The sequence below is a fragment of the Saccopteryx leptura genome, chromosome 1 (genome assembly GCF_036850995.1).
Source record: "Saccopteryx leptura isolate mSacLep1 chromosome 1, mSacLep1_pri_phased_curated, whole genome shotgun sequence".
In the NCBI taxonomy this organism is placed as follows: Eukaryota; Metazoa; Chordata; class Mammalia; order Chiroptera; family Emballonuridae; genus Saccopteryx; species Saccopteryx leptura.
This window is the reverse complement of record NC_089503.1, coordinates 135,809,251-135,826,899: the sequence shown is the minus strand read 5'-3', so window position 1 is coordinate 135,826,899 and position 17,649 is coordinate 135,809,251. Positions and strand designations below refer to the sequence as shown.

General features: G+C 38.7%; 1 protein-coding gene across 2 annotated transcripts in view; it reads left to right on the top strand.

The window, feature by feature from the left end:
* The window catches only part of ELOVL7 (ELOVL fatty acid elongase 7), a 94,989-nt gene that overhangs the window by 64,817 nt on the left and 12,523 nt on the right, over window positions 1–17,649 (top strand). For both annotated transcript variants that reach the window (XM_066375508.1, XM_066375518.1), the window contains exons 2-5: window positions 2,663–2,762; window positions 11,088–11,278; window positions 15,461–15,541; window positions 17,567–17,623. In XM_066375508.1, coding sequence (XP_066231605.1) covers window positions 2,699–2,762; window positions 11,088–11,278; window positions 15,461–15,541; window positions 17,567–17,623 — 393 coding nt within the window. In that variant the 5' untranslated portion in view covers window positions 2,663–2,698. The remainder of the gene's footprint in view (window positions 1–2,662; window positions 2,763–11,087; window positions 11,279–15,460; window positions 15,542–17,566; window positions 17,624–17,649) is intronic.

Sequence of the window (17,649 nt, the reverse complement as noted above, 5' to 3'; positions counted from 1 at the left end):
GAATTCCTGTTTTACAGAATAAGAAATTGACCTTTAATTTTGCTGAGGGTCACGCAGCTATTAAGTGGTGGGATTCAAACCAAGGCCTTAGTGTCCCCACAGCCCTTATCCTCAGCTCACTCCACACCTTTGCTGTAGAAACACCCATAGGAAAACAAGAGTCAATGCTGACTGGCAAGACTCTGGCATCACCACATCTTGAATGTGAACTCAGCTTAAGGACACAGGATGTACCAAAGCAGGGGCCATGCTGAGATACCTTCCTGGACTTGAGCAATGTTCTGGAGCTGCCGGACCCTTGAGGAATTAAGATAACAGTCCCTCTTGTGTGTATACATGCATTTATGTGTGGGTATTTTTTATTTTTCCCTTTAAAATATTTTAATTCTTTATTTTTAGGTAGATAATAACACATTGGCATGAATCAAAAAACAAACTATAGGTCTTCCTTCCATCCCTTCAGCCCAGCTTGTACCCCATTCCCTTCCTCATGGAAATCTTTTCAGAGTTCTTTCTATGCTAAAATAAATAAAAGTAAATTGATATTTTTACTTCTTTTCTCTGTTTCAATATAAAAGGTAGTCATTTAAAAATTTTGTAGCTTTCTTTGCTTTTTTTTCACATAGCGGTTTATCTTGGATACCTTTTCATATCAGCACACAGAGAGCTTCCTCATTCTTTTTTTGCAATGGCATTCTATTCCATGGCGTTAGACCTATTATTTATTATCCTGTTCCCTTTTAATAAACATTTGGCTTGTTTCTGGTCTTTTGCTCCTACTAAACTAAATGATGCAATGAATAACCTTGAATATATGTCATTCTGCATGTGTGCATGTATATCTGTAAGTTTCTAAAAGTAGGATTGCTGGGTTAAAAGTATGCACTTATAATTTTCACTAATAATGCCAAATTATCCTCACTCTGGGTTGTGCTAATTTGCACTCCCAGCAGCAATGCATGAGCTTCTTACAGTCCTGCCAACAGAGTTAACAAATTGTTGGATTTCAGCCCATCAGATTAATAACAATGTTTGGACTTTGGCACATCTGATGTCATAAAATATTGTAGATTTCTTGCCATGATAAAAGTTAAGCAACTTTTAGTATGCTTTAAGAGTTAATTGTGTGGAAATTTGCTCATTTTTTTCCTCTGGACTTTCTAGTACTTATATATTAGAGAAAATAGTAATTGCCTGCAATAAAATTAAACATATGTTTTCCTGCTTGTCATTTGGATTTTTTTCTTCTTGGTTTTCATATGGTTATGTCTGTTAGTCTTCTCTTGTGTGTAATGGAGCTTATGTCAAACTTAGAAAGGCCTTTTCCACTCCAACTTTATAAAAGTGTTCTCCCAAGGTGTCATCTAGTACTTTCATGCCCTATTTTCCTTATTAAATTTTTTTATCTACTTGGTGTTTATCTTGTGCTCACTTTGGTAGCATGTGTAACAAAACTTGGTGTTTATCTTGGTTTATAGTGAAATATTTGGTTCCAGCTTTTTTTTTTCAGATGGCTATCCAGTTGGACCACACCATTTATTAAATAACTGCTGGTAATTTAGTACCCACTAGTTTGCGATGCCATCTTTATCTGTACTATATGTATATAAACATGGTTTCATTTTAGAATTCTAGAAGAAAGACTGAATTTTCCTATTGTAGATATAGAGAATTTCTCTTTTATTGTGGTAAAATATGCATAATGTAAAAGTTACCATTTAACCCATTTTTAAGTATAAAGGTCAGTGGCATTAAGTACATTTGCATTCTTGTATAACTGTCACCACTATCTATCTCCAGCACTTTTTCATCTTCCTACCATATGACTGGGAATCAAATATGCTGTTCATTTTGTGATACATTATCCTCTTGTAAGGTGTGTGATGATATATATCAGAGATGTTAAGATGTTGGAAAGTATGCATCTTAGAATTTATGGAATACAGCTCTAAATTTCCAAATTGTATTTGGTATATTTCTGGACATTCTGTTGTATTTCATTGGTTTGCCTCTTCATGAGCCAGTGTCACAGTGTTTTAATTATTGAAGATTTAGAATTTATTTGAATATATAATACAGCTAATTTTCTCTCACTGGTTATTTTCAGCTATTCTTGTCTGTCTGATAAACTAGGCACTTCTCTATTGCTCTCGTAAATCTCCTTTCCCTCCCACTTTTTACTTCTGTTCCACTTAAATTGTAAAAACTTGCATGTAGAAAATCTCTGTCTTATGCCTGAAGATCAGCTATAAGTCTGGCTCAGAGTAGCTTTTCTGAAAGTTTATGTATCTTCTCTTCTTTCTTCTCCTGGGGTTTTCAGCATTGCCATGGGAGGTACAGTCCACTCCTGGTCTACACTGTTGCAGAAAAGGAAGGTGCTCCCATGAAAATTCTTAGAATCATTTGTTCCTTTTGTATCTTGTACATAGAATTTTCAGTGAAATAAGCTTTGTTTTTGCAATGATGAAACATTTTAAATGTTTGTGACTGCATCAGGGTTTAATGTGGTTCACTAATGCATTTACCCTCAGTAAAAGTTTGTTGGTTTGCCAGTTATTCCTATTAAATTTTTAGCATTTTAAATATTGTATTACTAGAAACTTGGCTTTATTTAAATTCATAGATCATAATGCATTCCTTTTTTGTTGTTGTTTTACTGAAGAACTCATTATAAGAGCCAGTAAATTCTGTGGAAAAAATGGCCTTCAGTGATCTCACATCAAGGACCGTACGTCTTTATGGTAATTGGATCAAGGATGCTGGTAAGTAACCATATTTCCTAATTGAGGCTTATATTTCTTTTTATGTCAGATTCTCATATTTAATAGGATTTCACTGAAACAGAATGAGAGACATTGCAGCTTAATACTCCCTCAAGCACAACATTATTTTTATTACTAATTAGTGAAGAAGTGTCAAGGGTTTCATTACAGATGTGTATATGATAGATCTAAACAGTGTTCATTATGACGTTTATAATAGTAAAACTAGTTTTAATATCCAACGAAGAGAATTGGGTAAAAAATGATGGTACATTCCAACTGAGTAGCCACTCAAAGTGATTTTGGAGACACAGTGCTCTTAGACTGGCTTCTGCCTGAATGCTCCTAAAGGAATAACAGTTATAACCAACGATGGTTCTGTTCAAGATGATGGTTTTTAGTCACAGGCCACACCCCCAAGGGTGTGATCAGAAAGATCAGGGATTGTTTCCTAGGGTAAGCCCTGGCTAATTCTGAAGTGCCTGTCTTCTCCCCTTGCCCATTAAAAATAAAACTTACATTATAGAAAAACATTTAATCCCACAGCAAGAAGTTTAAAATATGTTAAATGAAAGCAGGTTATAAAATACCACATATATTTCTTTTGTGAGGCTTAGCAGTTGTCTTTGTATGGTAGGATTATCATTAACTTTTTATTGTCTGTGTCTGTCTAGATTTTCTTATACCACTAAATGTGTGTTACTTTTATAACTATTACAAGATGTGGTAAAAATATATATAACAAAGGTAAAATTTTTTAAATAGACAATCAAAGCATTTTAGAGCTGGGATTGACCTAGATGTTATCACAGCTAACTCTTCATTTTGGATTTGAAGAAACTGAGGCCAATGTGACCTTACCGACATCATGGTTAGTTATTCACAGAAAAACCTAGAACCTATATTTTTTTCTGATTAGGATTAGTATTCTGGTATTTTACATTTGAATTATTTTATACATGTTCACCACCATCACCACTTTAGATTAGTTCATACCTGTCAACCAGAAATCACATGTTCACCTAATTCAGGAAGAAAAAGTGCCACCTTGGTACCTGCCACAGTTAGAGTTATATTCCAGCTAACAATTTTAGCCATGATACACTGTCTCATGGTTGCCATCCTTCAGTAGACTGCTAGAGACTAATTTTATTTCACTAAAAAAGGTCCTGACAGCCAAGGAGAATGCCAAGGATCTAAAAAGATTTCATAAATAGAGATGCTTCACTCTGGTAGGGAAATGGAGAATGATTCTTTTATTTCTTTCTCTTTCTTCCTTTTTGTCTGTCTGTCTTTCTTTCCTTCATTTTTTATTAGTTTCTTTTCAGCTTATATAATGATGCAGAGATACATATAGGCTTCTTTAGAGGTTATTCTTCTCTGAAGGTTTATGGTCATTCTCGTATATTCAGTATTTAATTTAAACATTATTTTTTAGTTTCTTTCTACTGCTTCTAATGGTTTTTTATTTGTATTTTTTTTCAAAGTAGAGTTATACCTTGTTACCTGAACTTAATGATTTGAACTTGGGAAGCAAGTAGGTTTGGGTACATTTTTGGAAATAGACCTGTTTGGAAGATGAGAACCCTGGCTATTCAACTCTTGCTATTTGCTATTCCCAATGCATGAACCCAAGAGATTCAGATAATCAATATGCTAACTCAAGAGCCAAATCCATTTAAATGATGATGAATATCTACATAGTGCTAGAACTATAAAATATTTAGAAATGAACTTCTGAATTTCATTTCTAGTTTTATCCACAGATCAACTCTATACTCTTTATTAGGACTAATTACATTTAAAAGCTGAATAATATTAGGCCAGAAAAAAAGAATGACCCAGGGTTGGGGTGGCCATGGAGAGACAAGGAGAGCTCTGGAAACAGTGCTGCACATAGTGCAAAAAGGATGACAGGAAGAGGAAGCGGAGCTACATATCGGAAGCTAGGTTCATTCCATGTCTTGAGAGAGGAGGGAAGGTATTGGGTAGGTAATGCCAAGACCTAAGTGTAAGTTCTGACACTCCTGTATACTAGCTAGGTGATCGTTAACCAGTGATTTGTCTGTGAGTCTCAGTTTCTTTGTTAGCAAAACAGAAATGAGAATGCTACCTGCTAGACACCTGGTAATGTCCGTGGAAGTGCTCTGTCATTTGGGGAGTTTCCCAGTGCGAGTGGGGGCAGTGGTTACAGATGATTGATAGAGCATTTTCATTTTAAAATACTTCCAACACAACACATCACTGTTTCAAAAAGTTTCTTCATATTTTCTTTCCTGTCCCATTCTACAAGGGTTAAAAAGTTTTTGTGTTGAAATTTACAACTTTATAAGAACACTTTCAGATAAAAGAGGAGAAGGTTTTTGCTTCTGCTTAGTGTGGTATTGATCTCTGAAAGCCATTAGGAATTGTTTCTGGCTGTCTTAATTCAGTTTTTACTTTGCTTACTCTGGGAAGTTCTGAGCACCTGATTAAGGGCCAAGAATTTCAAGTGTATTCTTGGCTTTGGCCCTAATCCTGAGTCGCCTTCAGGAAACTTACTGGTATTCTTTGGCTTTCTGATTGCTAGAGAAGCTATGATCATGCATAGTTATTTCATGTGGAAAATTCCACAGCTACAAAATGTTAAAATGGTTTAATTAATATTTAAGCTATAAGAGGATTTATTATGAATCTTAGATATGAAGTGTCAATTTTTGAAATAATGTTATCGTGTTTTCTAATGTTTAAAAAGCAACTTCTGGCCCTGGCTGGTTGGCTCAGTGGTAGAGCGTTGGCCCGACATGTGGATGTCCCAGGTTCAATACCCGGTCAGGTTACACAGGAGAAGCAACCATCTGCTTCTCCACCCCTCACCCTTTCACTTCTCTCTCCCTACTGCAGCCTTGGCCCCCAGGGCTGAGTATGGATCTATGGCCTCGTTTCAGGCACTAACAATGGAGCAATGGCCCCAGATGGGCAAGAGCATCACCTAATAGAGCCTTGCCTGGTGGATCCCAGTGGGGTGCATGCAGGAGTCTGTCTCTCTGCCTCCCCACCTTTCACTTAATTAAAAGAAATAAAATAAAAAGCAACTTTCCTTCTATTTGGTTGGTAATGCTAACTTTTCAGACTTAGTTGTGATCTTTTTGCAAGAAGATGAAGTCTGAATAAGAGTGTTGCCATTCTGAACCTTTAGGACTTCACACAGTACTGAGGTTCATGCTTGCTTCTCCTTCCAGTTTCTTTGTCTTATCGATGCTTGGAATTTCAAAGGGTATACCCTGAGCTAGTAAATGCTACTTAAGAAATCACTGCCTTATAAGTAGTTGATGGACTAGTTCACTAATATTCTATGTATGTGGCTTGTGTACTTCCCCGGTACACTCTCTCTCTGGAGCACTCTTAGAAAAGAATGATGAGGCTAGTAATGAGTCAGAGCTTTGGTAATCATGGGGTATGGGCTCTCGGGCAGCCTGCCTTCGTGTCCCTGCTTTCCTCTCAGCTCTGCTTGTGACCTTGTAAACCCAACTCTGAGGCCAAATAGAAAATGCTTCACCAGCCTTTTGTCTCTGCGGGAAACAGAGCTCATCTCACCCCTTTTGTAATTTGTGGAATTGTAAACTGAGTCAGGATTAACTTGACATGTCATCAAGCAGCCCCTCTATCATCACCCCTCTCAAGTCACCATCCACACCTGACTTGCAAACTTTTCACCCCAGCAGCCCCGCTCACTGCTTCACCTGGAAAATAAACAGTTGTCAGAGCCATGAACATCATGTTGAAGACTGAGCTTTGTCTGCTCAGTAGAGAACACTAATTTAAGCAGAGGAAAAATCTGAGCAGGGCTGTACTTTTAGGAAGTTGGCGGTTGGATGGAAGACCCGATGTAGCTGACTGGACCAGGAGGGGGGAAGCCACATGAAGGACTGCTGCAGGGCACACAGTGTGGGACCCTGAGGCACTGAGTGAAGGAGAAAGAAGCTCACCAAACCTCTGGTTCTCAGTTCTGACAGTTCATCAGGGTCACCTTGGCAACCTTAAAAAAAATACGGATGTCTGGGACTCATGGACCCTAGGATTCTGATTTAGTTGGATCAGGGTTGTGGGGTGTTGTTTTTTTTTGTCACTTGACTTTTAAACACTCCAGAGATGATTCTGCTGTGCTGACAGTTGAGACCTGCTGTCACAACGGAAGCAACACTTACTGACCACTTGGACTGCACTGTGCTTGCTCTTTCCATCCTCAGAGACGGAACTCACTAAATCCTCTAATGGACACATGCTGTTTTATTTTATTCTTTAATTACACTTTACTTCAGTATTTTTTTTTTGTATTAATGTCAGGTGTACAGTGTAGTGGTTAGACAGTCATATGTGTTCCCTCTGATATTTTCAATACCTGACGCAATACATTGCTATTACAATACTATTGATTATATTCCCAATGCTGTCACTTACTTCCCTGTGACTGTTTTGTAACTTCCAATTTGTACTTCTTAATCCCTTCACCTTTTCCTCCCAGTCTCCTCCCTTTGATACATGCTGTCTTATGCCCAGTACACAGATGAGGAAAATAAGCAAAGAGACTTTAAGTCAATGGCCCCAAGTCATACAACAAGTCAGTAGGAGAGCTAGAATCAAAAATTCAGAACTTTGCTAAGATAGGTAGGATTAAAAAGCTTAGTGTTTTGTTCAATTATTTGCTTTAAAATAACAAGAAGCCAAATTAACTAGCTTTTCCCTAAGGATATAATGGTGTTTTTTGTCTTTTTAATCTGTAAAAGTTGAAAGTCACATACAGGGTTTTTTTTTGTTGTTTTTTTTTTTTTTTTTTTTTATTGATTTTTAGAGAGGAGAGAGAGACAGAGAGAGAGAAGGGGGGAGGAGCTGGAAGCATCAACTCCCATATGTACCTTGACCAGGCAAGCCCAGGGTTTTGAACCGGCGACCTCAGAATTTCCAGGTCGACGTTTTATCCACTGCGCCACCACAGGTCAGGTCCAGGGTTTTTTTTTTTTAAAGATGTGTGCTTAAAATGTTAAATTATAGGAAAAGTTATTTATTTTAAAATTATTTTCTTCTGCTTCCTGAGCCAGCCCAGCATGCTTTTCCTGACTTGTTTTGTTTCTACCGTCACCAGCAGAATAACAAAGATGATGTCATTTTACATTCTGTCCCTGCTGAGTCAATGAAAGAGTAAAAGAAACTGTATCTCTAATTCAAGAATTCCTTTACTGATACTTAAAAAAATGTTTTCAATCATACATGTGATGTATTAATAACAGAAGCATTTAGAAAAAAAATCTTTTGTACTGTCACTATTCAAAGTGATAATGTTATTAACATCCTTGCAGGGTTCTTCTTTTGGTACTTCTTTTAAGTCCTTATCTCATATGGAGATTAAAATTAGGCATATTAATATGGCTTATATTCATGTGTTTAAGGTTTTGATTACCTACTGATAGAAGAAACCAATTAAAGTTTGATTAGTTCTAATTCTGTCTTAAGGTGCCCAGTTGTGTGACAACTTTTACTTACTGAGACTTCCCTGATGAGGTATGGACTGGGGGCTAGGGGTCCTTGTGGCCTTGTGGCACACAGATATCCCTGGAAACTTGTGAAAGGGAAGGAAGGAAGCTAACAGAAGCAGTAAAAGATTTCAGTGACATGTTTGTGGATAGCTGATTTCAAAGCCTGTTTAAACTGTGACTATCTTAAAGTATTTCTAATTGAGAACTGTCTGTTTTTATGAATGTCAGCAAACTTTTGTTGAGTTTCTATTTGGGTAGGGAGTCAGATTTGAAGGGTGTTGTTGGGAAAATAAGTATAATGTGATTTTTATGCTGTTATTGTTAAAGATGGCGCGGCCCATTTGGGGCAGCTGATTACCTGCATGCTTGGGAAGGGGCTTGGTTATGCTAATATGTGCTGGAGGAAGGGCTGTCCCGGGAAAAAAGGAGGAGCTAGGAGGCCATTTTAGGGAGGAGGAGACCACATTGTTACAGAGAGGAGGAGAGACCACGTGGTTGAAAGGGAGGAGGCAGCCAAGATGGAGGCATGCATTGGGAACTGAGTGAGGCTGGGAAGGCCTTTGATTCTAGCAAAAACTGAAGAAAGTCAGTGGCTTTGGGAGCTCTGAATAGAAAGGGAAGTGTTTTCCCGCTATGTGTATTTTCTCGAGCAAGAATAAAGGATGGCCCACTAGTTATTAGCTCTGTTGTTTCATTACCATCTGCCTGAATCAAATGTGAACCTGCATGGGCCAGGCAGCTGTGATGGTGGCTGCGGCTACTGGTTTTACAGGTGTTTAAAGGTTTTTTTGGTAATTGCCTACATAATTAGCAGTTTAAATGAGCAAGGGTGGTATTCCCCCTATCTCTCTGCCAATTGCTAAAAGTGACGGTATTTAACAACGTAAGATTAGTCATGACTCAATTTTGAATCAGATACACCTGTCCATACTTATTTTCTTTTATAATACTCTGGCTTCATGAGGCAATATAGTAAGATTACTCCCAACTACTTAAGATTTTAAAACTAATCACATTTCATCTTGAGTTGCAATTTTCAATTCACCTAACTCTTTTGGCCTGTAACTAGCAGTGATCCGGTTTCCCTTCCTTCTTTCCTTCTTTCCTTCTTTCCTTCTTTCCTTCTTTCCTTCCTTCCTTCCTTCCTTCCTTCCTTCCTTCCTTCCTTCCTTCCTTCCTTTCTTTTTCCTTCCTTCCTTCCTTCCTTCCTTCCTTCCTTCCTTCCTTCCTTCCTTCCTTCCATTCTTTCTCTCTCTCTTTCCTTCCTTTCTTCCCTCTCTCTCCTTCCCTCTCTCTCCCTCCCTCCTCCCCCTTTTCTTCCCTCCTCCCTCCCTCCTTCCCTCCCTCCCTTCCTTCCTTCCTTCCTCCCTCCCTTCTTTTTTTCCTTCCTTCCTCCCTTCCATCCTTCCTTCCTTCCTTCCTTCCTTCCTTCCTTCCTTCCTTCCTTCCTTCCTTCCTTCCTTCCTTCCTTCCTTCCTTCCCCCCTCTTTCTCTCCCCCTTTCTTTCTTCCTTTCTTTCTTTATTTCCCTCTTTCTTTCTATTTTTTTTGCTCAAAATATCAGGTTTGTACTCTTAGAATGCTGTAAAGCCAGGGGCCGCCACCATTGTGGCCATGCAGGTGCAGATTCCCATTAGATTCAGGTAGATGGTAAAGAAACTGTGGAGCCAAAGACTGGTAGGCCATTCCTTTATTCTAGCCTTGCACCCGGCAGGCAAGTAAAAACACACAGGGCTCCAAAACCCACTCATTCAGAGCTCACAAAGCTACTGACATATTCGGGTTTTCCTAGAATCAAAGGCCCCCATGAGTTTAAGTCACCTCTCGTTCCCCATGTGCCAACATGGCTTCTTACTCTGCAAAACTGACTTCTCTCTCCTTCCCCTCCATCTTGGCTTCCTCTTCTCTTCTCCTTCTGTCTCCTAAAAAACTTCCTGGGCCCACAAAGATGCCTCCTCCAGCACACATTAGCATAACAATGACCCTTCCCAAGCAGGAAGGTAATTAGCAGTTTCACGTGGGCAGCGCCATTTTTAACAAAGTGAGCAAATATAAAAATCACATTTTACAAACTTATTTGCCCAACAAATGTATACTTTAGATACTTAGGTAATGCTAAGTTCACTTTGAATTTGATGATTCTATGATACCATATACATATATGGAAATGTCCCAGTTTTCTTGGGGAAAAAAGAAAGTTAGGAAACTGAAAACAGAAACATTTTTGTGTATAAAAGAATGGAAAGAATGTCTGGATGGAGGAACTCTAAACTGTTACTAGTGGTTATATATAAATGGATGGTAGACCTTGCTGGTTAGCTCCTGTTCTCCAGATCCTCTCTGCGTACTGTGCTGGGCCCTGGAGAATGACCGGTGTGGACTGTATTCTTGGGCTTGCTCCCCTGCCCTCTTGTTTCCGATTGGGTTCAGCCAATGTAGAGCTCCAGGAAACTAGAGACAGGGAAGAAAGAGTTGCTGGGGTATCAGTTCCCTTGGCCCCTTACTTGAAGAATTGCCTTGTCCTGGCTGAATCCCTTAACTGAAAATCATGGCTCCTCTTCAGAGCACTTCTCCATATGACTCTCACCTGGGTTCTGATGACCACTATCCCCTTTGCCCTTTGCCACCCTCACTGTTTCAAACCCCATCATTACTGCTGATTTCCCTTTATCCTTCCTGAAGATAATAGTGATCATTGTGCAAATAGTCCAGTGTCAATGTTAGGATCTAGATGCTCACTTAAAGAAATGCTTGTTGCTGCCAGTTATCTCTGGGCTAAGTGGATGTGCACTTACATCTTGTTTTTCTCTTAGATCCAAGAGTTGAAGACTGGCTCCTCATGTCCTCGCCTCTACCACAAACCATCATCTTGGCACTCTATGTCTATTTTGTCACTTCTCTGGGACCAAAGCTCATGGAAAATCGAAAGCCCTTTGAACTCAAGAAAGCGATGATCACATACAATTTTTTTATAGTACTATTTTCTGTGTATATGTGTTACGAGGCAAGTGTCTTTAGTATTCCTAATGGGAGAATTTTGTCTGAGTCTTCCTGTTTATCTGTCATTATGTTTCTTGTTATACTGTAAAACTCTGAGATTTAAGGAATTTTAGAAACTGAGGCATGTTAACAGCAAAGGGAGAGAAAGTGAATCCCTGAGTCTGCTTTTGAGTCCTGAAAGATCCCCATCTCTTACTGACAGTTAAGGGACAGGCTCCCTTACCCACTGCTTTAGCTCACTAGTGCAGGGATTTTTCTCAAAATGGTTATGGATGGACCAGATATTAAACTCTTTAGAGGATCTCCATATAATTTACTCACAGGTAGTGAGAATAATTAACATTAAGTCCAGGGACTTGCACATAGTTAGCCTTAATAGATGATTGAATGAATTCCTAAATGTTAGTTTTAAGGAAACAGACTTGGAGAAATTAAGTAACTTACTCGAAGTAGCATAGCTTCTAAATGAAGGACTGATACTTGAATCCAGGTCTGACCTCAGAACCCCTCCTGATTCTAATGAGTTGTCACCATCAGGGTAGGAATCTTTCGTCTCTGCTTGCTCTGCTGAGCTGTGGTGGTGGACTGTTTTGGTTTGGTTTAGCTGGGTTTTGGGGCGATAGAGAACTTAGACTCACACAAAGCAGTGGGTAAGGGAGCCTGTCCCTTAACTGTCAGTAAGAGAGATGGGGATCTTTCAGGGATTCACTTTCTCTCCCTCTGCTGTTAACATGTCTCAGTCACCCTCACTTATCTGCTTTTATGAGATTCCTTGCTTTTCCCCCCAAATGCTGGCTGGCTTCCTCTGCATCATAGCCAGTGCGTCTTCATATTGGAACTCACAAGAGTCCAGCATGGCCCCTCCGGCCCCTCTTGACACTCTGGTGTCTGTACATGTATGCTTCCCACCCGATTCCTGCCATGAACCCACCTGATCCGGTCACCCTATGTTCTGGCTTCACTTCTCACAGGCCTCCCTTTGCTGTCTTCCATTTCCTCTACTTTATTCTACAGGCTATCTTATTGTCCTTTCTGGCGCATAAGTAAGTGAAAGGAAAGATGTCATGGAGGTGCGGAACAGAGGAAATACATGCTCTTGGCATGTTATCAGAGATAGGGCACACCTACTGTAGAACAGTGTTAAGAACAGACCTGGGAGCCTGACTAGGTAGTGGTGCATGGATAGAGTATTGGCTTGGGATGCAGAGGACCCAGGTTTGAAACCCCGAGGTCACTAGCTTGAGCGCAGGCTCACCACTTGAGTGTGGGGTCATAAACATGACCCCGTGATTGCTGGCTTAAGCCCAAAGGTCACTGGCTTGAAGCCCAAGGTCACTGGCTTGAGCCCAAGGTTGCTGGCTTGAGCAAGGGGTCACTGGCTCGGCTGCAGCCCCCAGTCAAGGCATATGTGAGAAAACAATTAATAAACAACTAAAGTACCACAACTACGAGTTGATGCTTCTCATCTCTTTCCCTTCCTGTCAGTCCCTCTCTCTGTTTCAGTCTCTCTCACTGAAAAAAAAAAAATGAAGAGACCTGGGAGCCAGGAGACCAGGGGCTAGTTAGTCCAGTTCTGCTACTAACCAGCTACCTGTTTTTGAGCAAGTCACTTAATGTTTCTAGGCTTCTAGTCTCTCATTTTATAGAGTCAGTATTGAACCAAATTGTCTCTCAGGTCCCTGATGCTGCGTCTGATTGTGTCATTGAATGTGATATCCTCAAACATATTTCTCAGAAAGTGATTCAGTTATAACCAGTTAGTTTTGATTTTAGCAATTAGTTAGTTCTATTTTAGCAATTACAACATAAAGGTTTGAAAATATCTGAAATTTAGAGTATCTCCTATCTCCTATTAACCACTAATTCTAAAATTACTATATGTCCATTTTAGGGTTTATTAACTGCTAAATATAAATTATTACTTTGTAAAACTTTTTGATAGCCTGAAATATAGATATGTCAGAAGCTCCACCAACTTTTAACTTGTTCTAAGATTTAATATCAGGAAATCATTAAGTTCCATTCTGTGTTTAAACACAGACTTTTGCCAGCTGAGGAGAATGTCATATCTGGGACACACCTGAACATATGGTTTATTGGTTGGAGCATAATTGCCTTTGGTCTACAGAGTAAGTGCCTCCACCAGGGGTATTAGGGTAAATAAAAACAAGGTGTAAAAGAAGTAGAATAGACTAAAAGGAACCCACGTGTGTATTTTTCAGTGATGGTTTGAATGCACTAGTCACTTGGCATCAGTCAGACACTAAGAAAGAGAGACCAGTGGAGACCCCAAAGAAGGCCAGATCATACAGTTTCTCCTATTCAGCACAGTGCTTGCTTGGGGCAAAGAAGAGTGGAGACACGGGCATTCCAGTTTAAGTAAATGGAATTAGAGTGTTATTTACATCAGTTAGAAGTTAAGTCTGAGCTCAGGAAACTCTGAGGACGCTCACTGACAGATTTTGTAAAGCAGAATTAGCCATTTCTGTACCACATTCCCTTCATCCTTAGAGAAATTTTTTGACTTGTTTTTGTAAGATTTTTTTCCCCACCCATGAAATATGTCTGATGCTTTTCCAAATCTTGATTTTCAAAATTTTGTAATTTACCAAGTTAACATTGTGATTAAATTATATCACAAAGCAAGCTAGGAGCTAGTTTACAAAAAGATGGTGTGTTTTTAAATACTACAATCTAAATAGTTGTTCTTTCTTCTTTGTTTTTTCACCATTGAAATATCATCCTGATAATGTATCACAAACCTTTGTTTTATACAAGTTAATTCATTTAAAGTCATTATAGCTTTAATAGTAATTAAAAATAAAAATTTAAAGTGTACTTCAATAGCAGAAAATTATATAGCCATTATACTGAGAAAGAAGACATTCTAGGGACGATGTTAGCACTTGTTAGAATAGGATATCAAAGGAGAGAAGTGTTCATATTTTCAGAACCCTAAACTAAGTCAAGCATTTAATATAAGTGTTAATTTAAAATTACAGTTCTTAGTTTTTCATTTTCAGATACTGTTTTAGAAAAAGACCTTCCCACCATCAGGCTGAAAAAATGTCAGTATAATCTCTGAATTATGGTTCAGACTCATCAACAGTAGGCTTTTTCTTCTTACCACTAGTATAAGGTCACTTCGTGGGCGTGTTGGAATTAAGGCTTGCTAGATTGCATTTTTAATATTGAGATTTTCCTTTCTTACTTTTCATGTGACCCAATGCAAAAGTAATATCTGAATCCTGTGTTTGGTCAACCTTAATTTTAAGAGCCATGGATTACCATTTCACATTACACCTACTGGCTAGGGACAGGAAAACACAGTTGTTGATGTTAGCCATCTTTTGAGTGCACTGAGGAATTTTCGTTTGTCCATTTATTTTGACTAATTGGGAAGATTGGAAATCACCAGAAGAGACTGAATTTGGACTCAGTTATTCTCTTTAGAATACACAAACATATGCATGGGCATATATATATATAATATGTACATATACTAGCACAAAACTATCAGTGTTTATTCTCCACGATATTAGAATAATTATCCCAATAAATGAACATTTGAGTCCAAACACAGTTTATCTAAGTAATATATGAGTTTATGATTTTGAAAATTCTTTTTTTTTTTGTAATTTTTTTTTATTTTTTATTTTTTTTATTTTTTTACAGAGACAGAGAGTGAGTCAGAGAGAGGGATAGACAGGGACAGACAGACAGGAATGGAGAGAGATGAGAAGCATCAATCATTAGTTTTTCATTGCGTGCTGCAACACCTTAGTTGTTCATTGATTGCTTTCTCATATGTGCCTTGACCACGGGCCTTCGGCAGACCGAGTAACCCCTTGCTGGAGCCAGCGACCTTGGGTTCAAGCTGGTGGGCTTTTGCTCAAACCAGATGAGCCCGCACTCAAGCTGGCGACCTCGGGGTCTCGAACCTGGGTCTTCCCCATCCCAGTCCGATGCTCTATCCACTGCGCCACCGCCTGATCAGGCTGATTTTGAAAATTCTTATTGCTTTAATACCCAGCTAGTTCCTGGTTTGTAATTGTTTCCGTCTGCCTTTCCCTCTGTAGTGACTGCTGACTCAGCTGAGAATGTAATGAAGAGACAGTCAAAACTACCTTTGTTATAGCTGTTGAGCAAGTGCTTCCTTCTTTAAAATGCATGTGCTCTCTTGCAGTTTGTGATGTCTGGCTGGGGTACAGGTTATTCATTTCGATGTGAAATTGTTGACTATTCACAGTCACCTACAGCATTGAGGGTAAGTTTCTCTTTGGAAATCCTATAACTCAAAATCAACATTAAAACTTTTTGAACTCTATTTGTAATACTTAATGAGAATTCAGAATGAGTAAATGATTTAATTATTAGAGTATGTCTATTGAAAGAAAAAAACTAAAACTTACCAACCAGAAAGAATCAAAGTCGGGTATGTTGCTTTCTGTCACATGAAAGTTAGTGCTTTTCTTTTTTAATTTCTTAGATTTAAAAATAAATTCATGACTCATTCCTCAAAATATTAAAAATAAAATCACTATATGATCCAACAACTCCACTTCTGGGTACATACCCAAAAGAATTAAAAGCAGGGACTCAAAAAGATATTTGTATACCCATATTTATAGAATTATTATTATTATTTTAAATGAGAGAAAGGGAGATAGTCAGACAAACCCCTGCATGTGCTCCAACCAGGATCCATCCAGAAACCCTACTCTTGGGCCAATGCTTGAATCAACTGAGCTACTTTTAGTGCCTGAGACTGACGTTTGGACCAACTGAGCTATCCTCAGTGCCCAGGGATGATGGTTGAAACAATTGAGCCACTGGCTATGGGAGGGGAAGAGGGAGAGAAGGGGGAGAGGAAGGGGGAGAGAAGCAGATGGTCACTTCTCATGTGTGCCCTGATCAGGAATTGAACCGGGATGTCCATAGGCCAGGCCGACACTCTATCCATTGAGCCAACCAGCCAGGGCCAGTAGCATTATATACAGTAGCTAAAAAGTGTAGGCCACCCAGTGCCCATTGGTGGATGAATGGTAAAACAAACTTTGGTGAGGATATGGAAAAAAGGGAACCCTCATGAACTATTGGTGGGAGTGCAGATTGATGTAGCCACTGTGGAAAGCAGTATAGAATTACCTCAAAAATTGAAAATGGAACTGCCTTATGACCCAGCTATTCCACTTCTAGGAATATATCCCAAGATACTTGAAACACTAATTTGAAAGACCTCTATGTTCGTTGCAGCATTATTTACAAGATTTGGAAGCAGCCCAAGTGTCTATCAGTAGAGGAGTGGATAAAAAAAACTGTGGTACATTTACACAATAGAATATTAGTCAGCTGTAAAAAAGAAGGAAATCTTACCCTTTCTGACAGCATGGATGGACCTAAAGAGCATTATGTTAAGTGATGTAAGCCAGTCAGAGAAAGACAAGTGCCATATGATCTCACTTATATGTGGAATCTAATGAACAAAATAAACTAATAAACAAACAAATAAAAACCCAGACTCATAGATAGAAAACAGACTGACAGCTGTCATAAGGGAGGTGGGGTTGTGGGGTTGGGTGAAAAAGGTGAAGAGATTAAACAGAAAATAAACTCATAGACACAGACAACAGCATGGTGATTACCATAGGTAAAGATGGGTGGGGGGAGGTAGAAGTGGGCATGAGGGTATAAATGGTGATTGGAGTAGACTTGACTTGGAGTGGTGAACACAAAACATAATATATAGATGATGTATTATAGAACTGTACACCTAAAACCTATATGATTTTATTAATTAATGTCACCCAAATAAATTCAATAAAAAACCCAAAATATGGTGTATACATATACAATGGAATATCATTCAACCTTAATAAGGAAGGAAATTCTGACACATGCACCAACAACATTCATGAACTATGAGGACATTATGCTAAGTGAAATAATTCAGGCACAGAAGGACAGATACTATATGATTCTATTATATAAGTTACCAAGAGTCAAGTTCAGAGACAGAAAGTAAAATGGTCAATGTCAGGGGCTGTGGAAAAGGGAAATAAATAGTTGTTTAATGGATACAGTGTCTCAGTTTTACAAGATCAATTAAGAGTGCTATGGATGGATGGATGGTGGTGATGGTTTCACACCAATGTGAATGTACTGAACTGTACATTTAAAAATAGTCATGATGGTAAATTTTTTGCTATGTGTATTTTGCCTAAATTAAAAAAAAACTAAGTTTTCTTCCATGTCAAAAATAATAAATCCATATTTATATGTGTTTCTGCAGATGGTACGCACCTGCTGGCTTTATTACTTCTCAAAATTTATCGAGCTGTTAGATACTGTGAGTATGTAGTCACCTTATTTAGT